General features: G+C 57.0%; 3 protein-coding genes across 3 annotated transcripts in view; 1 reads left to right on the forward strand and 2 right to left on the reverse strand.

Moving 5' to 3' along the window:
* The window catches only part of COL6A2 (collagen type VI alpha 2 chain), a 28,575-nt gene extending 25,584 nt beyond the window's left edge, over nt 1–2,991 (forward strand). The window contains exon 28 of the mRNA XM_075153832.1: nt 1,391–2,991. Within this exon, the coding sequence (XP_075009933.1) occupies nt 1,391–1,998 (608 nt within the window). The 3' untranslated portion in view covers nt 1,999–2,991. The remainder of the gene's footprint in view (nt 1–1,390) is intronic.
* Nucleotides 2,992–4,388: 1,397 nt separating this feature from the next.
* LOC142083869 (uncharacterized) lies at nt 4,389–7,202 on the reverse strand. The gene is made up of 5 exons (XM_075153910.1): nt 7,151–7,202; nt 6,976–7,061; nt 6,481–6,516; nt 5,868–6,232; nt 4,389–4,702 (listed from the first exon to the last, which is right to left on the reverse strand). The coding sequence occupies exons 1-5, from the start codon at nt 7,200–7,202 to the stop codon at nt 4,543–4,545; spliced, it is 699 nt and encodes a 232-aa protein (XP_075010011.1). The 3' UTR covers nt 4,389–4,542.
* Nucleotides 7,203–8,104: 902 nt separating this feature from the next.
* Nucleotides 8,105–14,414, reverse strand: FTCD (formimidoyltransferase cyclodeaminase). Its single transcript, XM_075153834.1, has 14 exons — nt 14,291–14,414; nt 13,309–13,492; nt 12,811–12,939; nt 12,519–12,607; nt 12,087–12,266; nt 11,861–11,998; nt 11,411–11,542; nt 10,680–10,741; nt 9,773–9,902; nt 9,473–9,634; nt 9,170–9,213; nt 8,948–9,086; nt 8,444–8,539; nt 8,105–8,248 (listed from the first exon to the last, which is right to left on the reverse strand). The coding sequence occupies exons 1-14, from the start codon at nt 14,342–14,344 to the stop codon at nt 8,162–8,164; spliced, it is 1,626 nt and encodes a 541-aa protein (XP_075009935.1). The 5' UTR covers nt 14,345–14,414; the 3' UTR covers nt 8,105–8,161.
* Nucleotides 14,415–14,831: the final 417 nt, after the last annotated feature.

The following is a 14,831-nucleotide window of genomic DNA, read 5'->3' on the forward strand; positions in this document are numbered from 1 at the left end:
CTGTAGTCTCAAGAGTGCACGTATCTATTTTGCTTAAAATGTAACTTCGCTGTTTGCCAAATGTTGACTACACACATAGTACTAATGTACTTAACAGTGATCCATTTGCTGCTCAGCTCATACAAGGAATTATGCCGGTTCAGCACCCTGCCATGCTGAATCCAGTTGTAACAGCATTGAGCACTGAGGAAGCACTTTGTCAAGTTGGATTTGCTCATAGTACAGAAATTCAACCTAAAGCGATACTCCTGTCCCAAAAGTTACCCCTTGTTGCCAGAAATGGATGCTTAAGCTGGGGCTGCTCCAGAATCTCCTATTCCTTGCCAGTCATGCAACACAACATGACATTGGCTCCAGGACTTCACCCTTCGAGATTCAGTCTTAGAGCCACAGAATTGCTTGACAGTGATATGGCCATTGCCCTGCTGCCAACGCAGGGGGTGGCCAGCCGCAGCGTGTACATCACAGATCAATACTGCTTTTGCAATCATATCCTGACTAGTGCTTTCAGCAGAGAAGGAAACTTGAAGAAGAAGAAGAAAATTCAAGTGTAGTAATGGAAGTGTTTCTCAGAGCAGTGCACACAGAGGAACACCAAATGCAATACACGTAACTACTGCAAAGGAATGAAATAATGGTCCCTAACTAAGCTGTCTCCAAAGATTGCTATTTTCTTCTCCCTTTTTTTCTGAGTTCAATCACTGTATATATTCATATGCCCACGTGCCCACTTTGTGGACAGGTGCTGTTCTGAGTGACTGAAGAACAATGTCCCACTGTGTTTCACTCAAATATTGGTCTGTTATATATTACAAAAGCTGCTTTACTACATACAGGTGCATCAACAAGGATAGTTTTGTTTTCCAACCATATGACCCAACCTTTATAAGCTCTTCAGGAATTAGTGATTGCTGATTAAACTAATCTGGGTGAAAGGTATAAAAACAGCATTCGTCCTACAAATCTGTGTGTGAAGAGTAACTCTGAAAGTAAACCACTCTCTAGAAGTAACCGAGAGGTTTGCAGACACTGCCTGCCATTAATCTCTGGATATTCCTGTTACAGATAAGAGCTGGGCACTGCTGTAAGAATGTGGATGTAATTCTGGGACTGAAATGCACAGACCTGTCTAATGTCATGGATGCTTGTGGAGGTCTGTCATAGGCCCCAGAATTAACATTCATTAAGACCTAGTGCCCAGGAGCTGAGGGAATTGGAAGCAAAGCTCCTACATTACAAGCTGCAAAGATAGGCTTTGGCAGCAGAGTGGGGCTGGTCCTTTGGACAAAGATGCACGGACGCGACTCCAGCCCAAACTGCCTGAGACAAGCCCCAACCTTATCCTGTAGGCTTTCTTATGCTCCCAACTCTTGTCTTCTTTCTTCTGCAGAGCTTGCAGTGGCCCAGTGCACACAGCGCCCCGTTGATGTCGTCTTCTTGCTCGATGGCTCTGAAAGGATCGGGGAGCAGAATTTCCACAGGGCCCACCACTTTGTGGAGGAAGTGGCCCGACAGCTCACGCTGGCCAGGAGCAACAGTGACAACATGAATGCCCGGATTGCGCTGCTGCAGTACGGCAGTGAGAGGGACCAGAATGTGGTCTTCCCACTGACCTACAATCTGACGGAAATCTCCAATGCCCTGGCGCAGATCAAGTACCTGGACTCATCCTCCAACATCGGGTCAGCCATCATACATGCCATCAACAACATTGTGCTCAGCCCGGGAGATGGGCAGCGACTCGCCCGGCGCAATGCTGAGCTCTCCTTCGTCTTCATCACTGACGGCATCACAGGAAGCAAGAACCTCGAGGAGGCCATCAACTCCATGAAGAAGCAAGACGTCATGCCCACAGTAGTGGCTCTCGGGAGTGACGTAGACATGGACGTCCTGCTGAAGCTTGGCCTCGGGGACCGGGCAGCCATCTTCCGGGAGAAGGACTATGACAGCCTCTCCCAGCCCAGTTTCTTTGACAGGTTCATTAGGTGGGTATGTTAAATGAAGGGAGTACACATGTCCTCCTCTCACCAGTATACACACCCCTGATATTACCTGTTTCATTTTCTTCCCTCTGTATGGTTGCTAGCAACTCTGAGCTGGCCCAGAACAGCTGCCCTCTGGGTCCTCCTTTCTAGACAAAATCCAGAGCTCTTTTTCGGTTTTCATGATGAAAAGTTGTGTATCTTACATTTATGGTGCTAATTAAAACCAAGATCAAAGCAGGATACAGAGCCATACAACATACTTCTGTAAAGCTTTATACACACTAAGCCATGCCTTGTGTACGTACTGCAATCCTAGGAGGGCTTGTCAGAGAAGTGAGAAACCTTTCCAGTGTAGTAGGACAAATGATCATCTCTAGTTTTCAAAAACCCTCAATATCCCTCAGCGTCCTGTGAGGAGCTTTATGGATGTGACATCGCCCATTCTTCAGCAAACCCTTTTCCAGATTATCTCATCTTTTTTGTTCTCTCAGTACTTCTGCCCTGAGAGAACCGAGTGAGTTTATGACACACCACATGCTGCTTGAAATGGTCAGCGACTTGCTTTCCTTTTGCATGGCCCTTGGTGGCTTGCTCCTCTTTCCTGGGAGCAACGGGATGGTTGCTTTGTTTTGCTGCCTTCTACAGTTGTCTGCAGATGCTCCTTTTGGGGCTCTATCTATCCTGAATTTCACAGATCATCTTTAAGATCTTCATTTTCCTGTGGGCCATACCTCCCTTGCTTCCTTCTGCCATTCCGACCTTCATCAGAACCTGTTCATTTATTATGGCACCAAAACCCTGGCTGAGAGGGACAGCATGCCTCCCAGCATCTCACAAAATACTGGGCAGCCACCGGAGCTGCCTCCCTGTCATCCCACTGTGCTCAAAGCAACCATGGTGCCTTCTTCCCACTGGTATCTGCTGAGCAATGCCCAGATTTGAACTTGGATTGTGCTGACTGCAAAAATAAATAAATAAACTCTTTTCACCCTATCCTGAAAAAGCCTCCCTATTCTGTAGTTTGTCTCTTTTTTTTCATTATTTTTAACGAGCAGCTGATTCTCCTGGTGCTAAGCTGGTAAGTCCAGATAAGTTTGTATTGTGCCTCTCCTCACAAATGCTGGAGCACAAGAACAGGCGTCCCCGCAGCACAGGGGTCGTGGGGCACTGCTGAGAACCTGAAGGACCACAGGATGCTGATGGGGCCCCTCCAGCTCTCCCCACTGTCTCCAGCAGTCCCCTTGCAGAACTCTTCCTCTGCCCCCTGGCCCCGCACCCCCCCAGTGCCCATCAGACCCAGTGCTGTGGTCTTTCAGCACAACCAAAGACCATGGCTTCATTCCTCACCTGCTCCATGTTCCTCACCTGTTCATGGGTGGGAAGAGCAGGGGTCCTCAGGTGCCCCTCTTTGAGGGGGGCTGTGCCTTTCCCCACCATGAAGGTGGCATTGCACCTGAGTCGGACTTTCCCCACACTTTCTTCAGCCCCTCTTGCATCCAACATTTGTGTGTCTCGAGCCAGGACAGTGGGGCAGGGGAACCCTCCAAGGACAGGGGCATTTCTGTAAGGTAGCATCCGTGGTGGTGGAAGTGGGATGGGGAGGAGAGGCTGGGCAGGGCTTGGGTTGTCCATAGGGGCCCCAGGCACAGCGTGCAGAGGAGCTGGCAGTGCAGGTGCAGGGAAGGGCACGGCGGTGGGGAGCTGTGGCCAGGCATGCTGCAGTGTCACTGCCGTGTTTTCCCTCCTTTGGAAAGGAGAGCTATAGGGGAGCTTCGAGGGCCACAGGACAAAACACAACTGCATCCAGAGAGGAGACGCAGGAGTGAAATCCCACTGCCCCAGCATGCACACATGCCCAGCCAGCAGTGCAACAAGGATGAAAAAGGCTGCGCTGGCAGTAAATCTGGGTGAGATGCGCTGCGCCACCTCTTTTGGAGATTCCCTCTGCCACGCGGAGCTGCTCGTGTTTGTGCCACTGGGTCCAGGAACAAATCACACCGGCTGGTAGCAAAGCCTTCTTGATAACGGGGCTGGGAAGGGTCCTCTTGAGCCATGACAATGGGCAAAACAAAAATAAAACAGCAGCAAAAGCAGCCCTGTGTTAAAATTGTTGTGGTGAAAGCATTGCCAGGCTTTTCACCTTTCCTAGCGAGCGTGCCACAGTCCCATGGCCATGGCTCAGGCTTCAGAAAGAGAGCTCACTACTTTTTCCTATTAATTATTACCCTGGTGTGGAGGATGGCAAACTGTACAGCTCAGCAAGGGGAAAGTTACGGCATTCCCCGGCCAGCCCCTCTGCTACAGTTGGGAAAGCTCACGCAAAATGTAAGGACTTCTACGGGCGGTGGAATCCACGTTAGCAGCCGGCATCATTGCCCATGAAAAAACACGCGGACACCAGCAGACTGCAAACCAGCACGTGATGCTCCCCGCGCTGCTACCTGCAGCCTCAGGGATGACTTTCAGTGGGCTCTCCCAACAGAGGACGGAGCTGCTGCCCATCGTCTCACAGCGATTCCAGGTCAAAGAATTTACAAGCTAAAAACAAGAAAATCACTCAGCAGGCAAAACGTCGCTCTGAGAGAAAGGGGAAAGGAGTGGAGCAACATGCAAGTGGTTCCCATGGGGTGTTCGCCTTCGTGTTTTGTTCACTGCCGTGCGGGTGGGAGATGTCCTCTTCAGTCAGAGTCAGAACTGCTGCTTGAGCTGCTGGAGTGCTGGGGGAGATAAAACAACTTTATGGTAGCACGGAAACAACCCTTTTTCACACCATTTCTGATAGGTGTTAGCGATTCTGTGGTGGGTGCCCATTCCCGGTGCCCAGCTGGGTCCACGTTGAGCCTGCAGCAGTGGTGGCTGCAGACCCACCTCTCCCCAGGTGTCTTTGCATGCCAGCAAAAGGGGTGCCCTCGGGTTTGCACGGTGGATGGATTGCAAGCCGGTAATTAGTTAATGTCAAGGTCCCAGGGGCCACGCGGAGGGTGAGCCTGCGTGGGAGTCAGCACAGCACCACGGCCTCAGACGGCAGACCTCAGCTGGGATACCTTGACTTGAAGATAGAATGGCTACTAATAACAACACCGCAATGTTTATTGCGGTGCTGTTATAAACCAGAGTTTGGAGCCATTATTTTTCTGCTTGGAGAATATAATTACAGGCATATTGTGGGAGGGATGTTTTTTTTATTATTATTTTACCAGGCTGTGCAGGCCAAATAAGCAAATTCCAGAAGGGTCCTGCTCTCTGCCATCAAGGGCAAACATCAGGCAGATCACTTTCAGAGCGGTTACACAGTGAGAGGAGCTGATGGTTTGCTTTGTTTGGGAAATCCTCCTACCTCCGATGGTGGAACCGGGGTTTTGTTTAGCAGTCCCTCACTCAGAGGTACTCTGGTGCCCATCCCTGGAATGGCATTTTCTGCAGCATCTACTCCCAGCTCAGAAAATTGCTTTTCCTTTTTTTTTTTTTTTTTGTTGGTTGGTTGGTTGGTTTTTTTTTTTTAAGAGGGAACTGAACTGCTCCTCTGCTGAGGGACACTGAGTGAATGTCCCTTACGGAGGCACGATTCGCTCTTGGGTGAGCAGGACAAAGTCCTGGGATTTAATACACTGCGTGGTGCACCCTGAGCTGTGTCACTGTTTCAAATGGCTTCAAGGAATTTCATGGATGACGTTTCAAAAGACTTGCTTGAAATGACTCATGCTTGCCTATCTATTAACCAAACGGGAGTCTCCACGTCTAAAAAAAGCCACTGAGGTGTTGGCTCCAGCTGCCACAGGGTGGACAAGGGGAGCCCCAGCTGCCCAGGCTGGATGCATGCATGAGGGGGTCTGAAGGATCACAGCAGAGATTCGGAAGGGTCCGCTGCCGTCTCACTCTTACCTTGCCTCCATGGTGCTTGGAGTGCTTTGAGTGCTTCTTCTTGTGCTTCTTATGGTGCTTCTGATGGTAGCCAGGAGGGTACGGTGGGTACCCTGGCATTCCTGGTGGTCCCGGATGGGGGTGCCCATGGGGATGATGCCCCAGCGGGGGGTGCCCATGGGGGTGCTGCCCTGGTGGGTGGGGGCCAGGCGGAGGGGGGCCAGAGGGATAGCCAGCCAGGGGTGCCGGGGGATAGGCTCCGGGGGCACCAGGGGCCACTGGAGGGTAGCCGGGGTAGGGACCTGCTGGAGTGCCGGGACCAGGGTATCCCGGAGGGGCAGGCGGGCAAATCTGCACTTGCGGTGGTGGCACCCCTCCAGGTGCGCCTAGGAAGAAGAGGGGGGCTGTTAGGGAGCAGAGCTGGGCTCTCCCCAGACAGGCAATGCAGGGAATTGATGTACCCATGCACCCAAAGAACCCCTCCCAGTCTACCCCCACCTCACAAATGTTGCCCCACTCCCCTTTGGTACGCAGGTAATCCCCCCGGGTGCCCATGGCAATTGCACTGAGCCCCTCTCCGAGCCCCAATGGCTGTGTGGTACCCGCAGCCCTGCCTGGCCCTGAGGCCCCTCACCTGGGTTGGGGTTCCACATCCTCCGCGGCCCCCAAGCTGCAAGGGAAGGACAGGCACCGTCAGTGCTCCCTCGCAGCACCTCCTGTCATGGGGATGTCATTGCCCTGCCGGGACCCGGCTCCTCTGCCCCACGTGTCTGCCCTGGGCAGAGACCGCGCTCACTTCCCAAGGAGTGCTGTCCCCCCGCAGACCCCAACAGCCGCCCCGTCCCTTCCACTGACAGCGCCGACCGCGAGAGTGGCTGTCCCCACCTCTGTGCACCCCCAAAGCCTGGACATCTGATTTCCATTGTTAATGGAAATTATAAACCAACTCCAGCCTAGCCCACGCCTTCGTGGACCACGAGGGGCTGGGGACACCATGTCTTGGTGCAGCACCAGCCATGGGGACGGTGCACCCTGGCCCACGGGCACCTGTGCGCCCACTGCCCCATGCTCCCCAGCTGCCCTGCGGCCCCACCAGGCGCTGCTGCCTCAGGGAGCCGCTTTCGCTCACCAAACCTGCAGAAAAGCTCCCAGCAGAGGCAATGCTGGCAGCACCCTCTGAAAGCACCGCTGCCAGCAGCACCCCCGATCGCCGTCCTCAGCACGGATCTCCCAGGGTGGCAGGCACCCGCTAAATACCGGGGCCTGGCCCGGGCGAGGAGGGGTGCGGTGGGCAGGGGTGACACCGCCAAGTGGTGGAACCGGCCGCACGGCTCCCTGCGCCACAGCCGTCACCATGGGCACACGGGAAATGTCAACACGCCGCTCCCAGCCTGCGCAAAGGTCCCACAGGGCTGATAAAAACAGGGGACAGAGGGTGGTGGTTTCACCTCCTGGCGTCAGGTGATGGGGTGAGTCAGGTGTCCCCACCACGAACCCTGGCTCGGTGCTCCCTGTCCGGTGGGGGGGCTGCTATGGTGGGCTCACCCTCCCGCAGGCACTGCTGTGGGACAGTGGGGCTCAGGGTCCAGATAATGATTCCCTGTGACACTGCTCAGGGTGCTGCCACGGTGTGCGGGTGGAGGAGGTGGTATTTGCCGTCAGACCCGGTCAACAGAGACAGGAGGCAGGGCTAGATGCCCCGAACCTCAGGTCTTCCTCGCGGGGAGTCTATTAGGAGGGGGCAGAGCTCCTCCCGTCCCATCCCCATCTCCCTGCTAACACCCCCGATGCTGCCCCGCGTTTGGCAGCGCTCCCTTCCTGGGCCAGTGAGCAATGCAATGGGCTGGTCTCATCATGCACCGTCAAAAAGACACCTCACAGCAAGGGACTGCACCAGGTCTTGCCCCAGCCCTGGGGGCAGAGGGGTGTCTCAGGGGGTTTTCTGGGCACAGAAACGCACAGGGGTGTGCAGGGTCAGGAGGTGCCCATGCACGGGGTTCTCCTCCTGGGCAGTGACACAGGGTCCCTGCCATCCCCTCCATTGGGAGTCCTGTGGCCCCAGGCACTGCCAGCCCAGCCGGCTCTTTCTGCCCCGGGGGGGGGGCAGAAGATGGGGGGATGGAGACTGGGGTCCAAACCCCAGAAAGCAAAAATCACCCTTGGCCAGGGAAAGGCCAGCAGGGGACATGACGCTGGGATCTGCCTGAGCAGAGCAGCTCTCCCAAGGCGGATACCGAAGGAGGCCAGGCACGGATGAGCACGTTTCCCAGCTGTATTTGCCACTGCAGAGCACCCGGCCTGTCCCCGAACCCCTTTCAGGCCGCCCGCTTCTCCAGCAGCGCCATCACGAGCGCCGAGCCTTGCTTCGCCTCCTCCAGCAGCCCGGAGACCTTCTGCAACATCTGTGGGGGGAGGGAGAAGGTGCATTGTTTGCCACTTGACAGGACAGAAAAGCCGTCCACCATCCACCTCATGCACCCACTGGTGGCAAAGGGAGGGGGTGCCCAGGCATGAGGGATCTCAGGGGCTTCATCTCCGTCTCTGTCCCACCTCATCCCTGCCACCAGGGCCGGGGCACACACACTGCCCCTGCTTACCGCAAGCTTGAACTTCTCATCCGTTATGTCTTTGAGGTTGATCATGACGTTGAAGTAAGCTCCGAACACAGCCGCTTCCAGCATTTTGGCTCCCACCTAGGAAAAGAGGCTTGCAAGCAGCTCTCCTGCTGAACCAGAGCACTACCATATGGTCCTGCAGCAGGGCAGACCCTTACGCTGCAGGACTCCCACCCTCCGTGACCCAGTGGCACGCAACACTTTCTAACCCAGTATTTTCAGGACGCGGCTCCAGCAGTGGGAACCATTCATGGCCCTGCCACACTGGTGGGAACTCAGGCAAGGGCTGGTGGAGGTCAGCTCTCCTACAAGGGTTGCAAGCTGCCAAAAAGTTAGTGAGCAGAAACCACTGGCCAGTTTGGGAAGCAGAGCTGGAGGGATGCATCCTGGAGGTCAGGACACGATGGGACACCTTGCAGGGAAAAGTGGTGAGCCTGGCAGCCTCCAAAGCCCCAGCCAGGGCATCACATGATCCCGGGGCCGTACCTGGATGTCGGATTTGCAGGCCAGGTTGCAATGGCATGCCAGCTCCTTCAGAGCAGGCCAGAGCCCGCTCACCTTTTCTGCCAGGGCGCAGGGCACCCTCACAGCCGTCTTCAGCCCCTGTTGCATGGCAGCCGTGCGTCTGGGAAGGGGGGGACAGCCCTGGTGTGAGCGCTGGGTGGCCATGCTCCCCCAGCCTGCCAAGTCCCCACCAGCCCAGCTCACCTCTCCCGCTCTTCAGGGGTGCTTTTTGGCAGCTTCATAGCTTCCTGCAGGCAAAGAAAAGCAGATTTGCTGCCATTTGCTCCAAGACCCTGCACGCCTTGCATCGGGGGCCAGGACAGACCCGATAGCTCCCATGTTCTTGCAAACCTCCTTTAGGTGACAATGTCCCTTCCCCTGACCCTGGCTTGGGCCAAGGTCATAGCCCTACTCCTAAGGACAGCGGGGCACAGCGATGCCGGCCCCCCTCCCAGCTGGAAAGCCCCACACTTCCCTGCGGGACGTCTGCTGCCGGTGGGACCTCACCATGTAGCTGCTGAAGGCACGGGAGTCAGCGTCCACCATTGCCACCAGTTCGTCCATGGCCTGGTGGAAGGGGGGGATCAGCTTCCTCATGATGGGGTCCAGCTCCTCAAACTGCCGCTTCCCATAGCTCATCAGCCCCACCATGCAGCCCAGCGCCGCTCCCTGCGAGGGCACGGGGGTAAATCCTCCAGCAGCACACAGCACCCGCCGCTACCGCCGTGCCCACTCCCCTCGGGGGCTTGGCACACCCAGAGGACCCCCCAGGCAGGCAGGGACCCCAAAATGGTGTAGGGTACGTACCAGGGCAGCTGCGGCTGCGGACACAGAGCCTCCTCCCGGCGCTGCCGACCTCCCGCCGACTGCTCGCACGAAGGCACCCAGTGGCTTGGCCACCAGCCCCCCATCCACCTCTCCTGCCTGCACCAGGTACCTGCAGCACAGCGGCCCCATCGGTCAGAGCCCCCCAAGTGCAGGGACACCCACCACCACCACCCAGTCCCTTCTCACCCAGCACCGCCCTCTCCAATAGGTTTTCATCGACCTTATGGCTCTGCAGGTGGCTGAGAAGGGGGCTAGCCCAAAAAAACCAGCAGGAGGGTCGGGGAGAGGACAAGGAGCCTTATGGGGACAGACAGACAGCTGGAGATCTCATGTCCTGGTGGTGTGGGGGGTTGCTCTGTATTAGACAGGGTGGGCTCATGCAAATGGTGTTTGGTGGGATAGAAACACGCCTGCAGCCATATCCCCGGGGGGGCACAACAAGGTCTTAAAGTGCATGTCCTGATTTCACCTTGGCACGAGTGGATTTCCCTTCCTCTCCCCATGCAGACACACGTTTTACACTGGGCGCTGCAGCACAGTGTCTCTCCTTGGAGGGCAGTGTGTGAGCTGGAGGCAGTGAAATTTGGGCTGGGGATGGGGTGGAGGATTTAACATGTACATGCTCAAGTTTGGCCACGAAATCTGCTCCTGCTGCCTGCCTGAGTGACCTGGAGTCCCACCACCCCGCATTCACAACCATCAGCATTTGGGAGCAGGGACCGCCCCACGCCTGCATAACACCCAACAGAGATGTCCCCTGGGCGTGAAGAGAAGCTGGGTGCAGGCGCCACTCCCAAAACAAGCGGAGTGCAAGATGCAGGCAGTGGGATCTCCCCATCTGGGTAGGGATGGGCACCATGATGAGAAGCAGGATGGGGGTCCCTACTCGATGATGCGCTCCCGGGGGTGAAACGGAGACAGGGAGTCCAGGCCCAGACGGCTGACCACCTGCAAGGAGCAGCACCGCCGCGTCAGCCCCATTGTGATAAGTCCCGTTGCATCCTCATTCCCTGCTGTTAATTAACCATGGGTGATCCAGCCCTAGGGCAGAGTTGCTCAGGCCACCACCCGGGGAGAGGACAGCCAACGTCACCAGCCTGTCCCATCCCAGACTTGGGGGCGGCGTGCGGCTGCCTACAAATGACTGGAAACTGCACCGATAAATAATTAGCTTGCTCTTATCTAGCACGTTCCCCATAGGGTGGAAAAGTCCCTCCCTCCTGCAGCTGAAAAGCAGAGCCCGTCTCCTCATTTCCAGCTTACGCTGGTCCTAGGGCAATTTCCCACAAGGCCACACACTGTCCTTGAGCTCTGGGGAGGTCTCCTTCCCCTCCTGGCCTCCATGCAGGCAAGCTGGGCAGCTGCTGCCTGTACTCTGTCCTCACAGGATGGGCTCTCTGCTCCCTGAGCATCTCAGCATCCTCAGGACAATAAAGCCACTTGTCCCACTCGCTGTGCCCTCACAGCTTGCCAGGCACCATCCCTGGTGACAAGTGTCATGCCTGGGGGCTGCTGTGGTCCCAAATCTCTGCTCAGTGCCACTTTGGGGGGCTGGGCAGGGTGGGTATGTCTCTCATTATTCCACCCTTGTCTTGGTACCAGGAGGAGCCACGTTACCAGCCTGATCTTCTGTTCCTCCTCCAGGATGAAGAGTTTTTCCTTCTTGATGTAAAACTCAGCTGTGTCTAGCATGGCCTTCTTGGGGACAAGACCCACCAGCTGGGACCCCACCACGGGAAGGTTCAGTGCCTGCGAAGGACATCAGAAATGTGACTGTCCCCAGAGCCACCTGCCCTGCTGCCACTACCACCCCAGCCTGGTGGTCCTCATCCCTTCCCAGGACCTGGGGAGCTCATGGAAAAGCCTTCAATGGAGGAGCTGGGGGCTAGCAGCAAGTTGCTGAGCTTTTAGGGTTTTCGTGCCATTCAGCGCTCTGCCCAGCTTGGCTGAGCTTAGCGTAAGATAAAGCAGAGCCTGACCCGGGGATGGGGATAAAAACTTGGAGGGAGACATCCTCTGTGAAGCCCCCATTGAAACAAGTGTGGCGTGTCGCCCTGCACCACCCACCTCCGCATCTCGGCAGACCTCCTCGTAGACGGCGTGGAGCGGTGTGGTCTCAAAGTCCAGCAGGTTCGTTGAAACCTGGGCTATATTCTCTTCCTCCAAATACCAGCCAATGCCCTGCACCCGCTTCAAGCGCCCGGGCTGCCAAGAACTGCCATGGTCAAGGCATGGCCCAGGAGGTGCGGGGGCAAGCAAGTCTGCTCCCGGCGTGCCACCGGCACATGGGTACCTGGTCGGCGCTGCGACCCTGCTCGCGGATGTTGAGAGCAATGCGGTGAGCCAGCTCCTTGGTGCACAGCAGGTTGACATTGTACGCGATAAGGAAGGTCCGGGCGCCCGTCACTGTGGCCCCCCACCGGGGGACAAAGGTTGGGGGCCCAAAATCGGGAGCCCACTCTGGTTTTGCAAGCTGGGGAGGAGAGAGAAGAGCACGTGGGCTGGCACCGCCAAGCAGCACGAGCCACTCTCCCAGGGACGACATCTCCCTCCCCAGCCAGCATCTGCCACAACCACCTCCATGTTCAGCTGCACCCAAAGCGTTTCATCAGCTCCTCTCGGTGTGAGGGGACTATGCCAGCCCCTGGCACCCTCCCCAAAGCCAGGGAGATGCGGCTCGGCTCTGCCTGGCCTGTGCCGCCCAGCCGGGTGCTGCCAGGCTCACCTTCTCGGGGAGCGCCTCGTACTCGCCGGCGCGGATGGCAGGCAGGGCTTTCCTGCTCTCCTCCCGCGCCGCCTCTCCGTACAGGTAAACTGCAAGACAGAGCCGGGGGTGAGCACCGCTGGCCAGGGGCTGGCGGTACATTGTCTAGCAGGTCCAGTTTTGCGCATTTGGGAGCAAACCCCATTTGTTAAGCTTTTGCAAAAGGTGTGCAGTTTCTCCACAGCTGGAAGCACGTGGGGTGGGACGGGACGGGACAGGACGGGACGAGCAGAGGTTCCTGGCCCCCACTCACCAGGCACCCCCAGCTCCGCTGCCAAGCGCTGCCCGAAGACATTGGCACAGGTGATGCACTCCTCCATGCTGACGTTCATCACTGGCACGAAGGGGCAGACGTCCAGGGCCCCCATGCGAGGGTGTTCGCCTAGTGATGGGGCAGATATAAGGATGGGAGCTGAGAAGAGCAAGCAGACAAGGAGGGAGGACGGCCCTTTCCCAGCCTCTTTTGCAGACTGGGCACTGCCGCCACGAGGAAAGTTGAGTTTGTGGCAGTAATGTCTACTCCAAGAGGGATTCAGCCTCTCTGGATTGGGAGGATGAGCAAGAGCTTTGCACAGTCCCACGACCATCCATCCCAGCAGCGCTGCTTGCTGCACGTGCAGTAACGTGCCATGCTTGGCCACCGGCAGCTGATTTTAGCTCCAGCCATGCAAGGTGCACTTGGAGCCAACCACGCACTGCAGCTGAGGGATACTCCGCGCCAGATCAGCTCCTGCGCCACCCCAAAGCTCACCTGTGTGCCGGCTCATGTCAATGAGCTGCCCAGCCACGCGGGCTGCGCTCAGTGCCCCTTCAACGATGGCCTCAGGGGACCCCACGAAGGTGTAGACAGTGCGGTTGGTGGAGGCACCAGCGTCCACATCCAGCAGCACGCAGCCCGGCGTCCGGGATATGGCCTGCCCTAGCGCATCGATCACCTGCCGGATAGCGGAGGGGGGGCAAGGCAACTGAGCCAGTCGGACCCCCGATACAGCCCCAGCTTCACAAGGTAGGGGACGCTTCAGTTCTCCCCCTTCCCACCGGTGCTGGAGTTGGGGATGACCCCACGATCAGTGGGGATGCAGCCCTGCACTGCAGAGGATGCAGAATCCAAAAGCACGAGCATCCCACTCCTATCCAGGGGGTTTGGGACATCCCTGGCTCCCAGTGAGCCCCAAACCCGCCGTGGTGGGAGAGAGACACCCAGCTGCTGCTGCACGTCGGAGAGCACCATCACAAATTGCTGTTCCTGAGGATATTGTCCCCTGCCAACTTCAAAACAGATGTGGCTCTGCAAAGCCTGTTCCCTGGAGGAAGCAGTGGTTTTATTGCAATTTTGGGTTTGCTGAATTCCCCTGCCCCCAGCAGGGCCAAAGTTCAGCCTCGGGCTGAACAGATCCCATTAATGTGGGTGGCATGTTTTGGCACAACAACCGCAAGCGATATTTCTCTAAGGGGGTATGCCAGACCACCCCAAGCCCTGGTGCTACAGCAACCTGCAAGCAGTGGGGAGGAGGGGGTCTGAGCCCCCACTTCTCACCAAGGTGCCAAAAGGGAGCAGAGGCTGCCTTTGGGCATTTTCAACATTAGCCAGGCAGCGAAAGATGCACAGCACTTCAAAGGAGGCAGGGCAGAGTCAGCAGCAGGTGCTGCCTGCACGGCCCCTCTGCCAGAGCAGCCCAGCCGTCTGCACCCCGGCATTGCCCACCCCTCAGCCCCTCCACACACTCCCTCACCTCTTTGTTATTCCCCTCCGAGAAGTTGGGGACACACTCCACTAGCTTGGCCATGGTCCCAGGGTCTGCCTGCACCCCGCGGCCTCCGGCTCGGCTCCTCGTACCCTGTGGGTTTGCCTGCCTTTCCACTGCAGGGCAAAAGCCTCCCAGCACCCAACCCATTGCCTCTTCCTGGAGCTGGGGTTTCTCATTAACTGCATCGATCAGCGGCCAGGAGTCAGAAAGGGTCTTGAATAAACAACATGATATTGTCCCTTCTGTGTCTGGAGCACCTCAGGACACAAGAGCGCTGCCTGCTTGCCAGGGCCAGTCTTGAACACTAATTACCCACCAGTGCCAATTAATTGCTAGGAGAAGGTGATGCCACATGAAGAAAAGCATCTGTTGTGCCCAGCATCACGCTGTGGTTACCAGATGGGACAGCCTGCTCCCGTGCAGGGCAGAGCAACAGGACCACCAGCACAACGCGATGGTGGGGACAGCAGCTTCCCAGGACCCCCAGCGTGGGCACCCGAGGTCCCCCAGCATGGGCACCATGGCG

The sequence above is a fragment of the Calonectris borealis genome, chromosome 6 (genome assembly GCF_964195595.1).
Source record: "Calonectris borealis chromosome 6, bCalBor7.hap1.2, whole genome shotgun sequence".
NCBI lineage: Eukaryota > Metazoa > Chordata > Aves > Procellariiformes > Procellariidae > Calonectris > Calonectris borealis.

Excerpts from the sequence above, each read along its gene's own strand:
- FTCD (XM_075153834.1), bottom strand. The coding sequence starts at position 14,344 with ATGGCCAAGCTAGTGGAGTGTGTCCCCAACTTCTCGGAGGGGAATAAC. Across the intron at positions 12,940-13,308 it reads TGACATGAGCCGGCACACAG|GCGAACACCCTCGCATGGGG; the intron begins GTGAGCTTTGGG and ends CCCCATCACTAG. Across the intron at positions 9,087-9,169 it reads ACCCCTGAAGAGCGGGAGAG|ACGCACGGCTGCCATGCAAC; the intron begins GTGAGCTGGGCT and ends CCCCCTTCCCAG.
- LOC142083869 (XM_075153910.1), bottom strand. The coding sequence starts at position 7,202 with ATGGTGACGGCTGTGGCGCAGGGAGCCGTGCGGCCGGTTCCACCACTT. Across the intron at positions 7,062-7,150 it reads GCCGGTTCCACCACTTGGCG|GACGGCGATCGGGGGTGCTG; the intron begins GTGTCACCCCTG and ends ATCCGTGCTGAG. Across the intron at positions 4,703-5,867 it reads CCAAGCACCATGGAGGCAAG|CACTCCAGCAGCTCAAGCAG; the intron begins GTAAGAGTGAGA and ends TATCTCCCCCAG.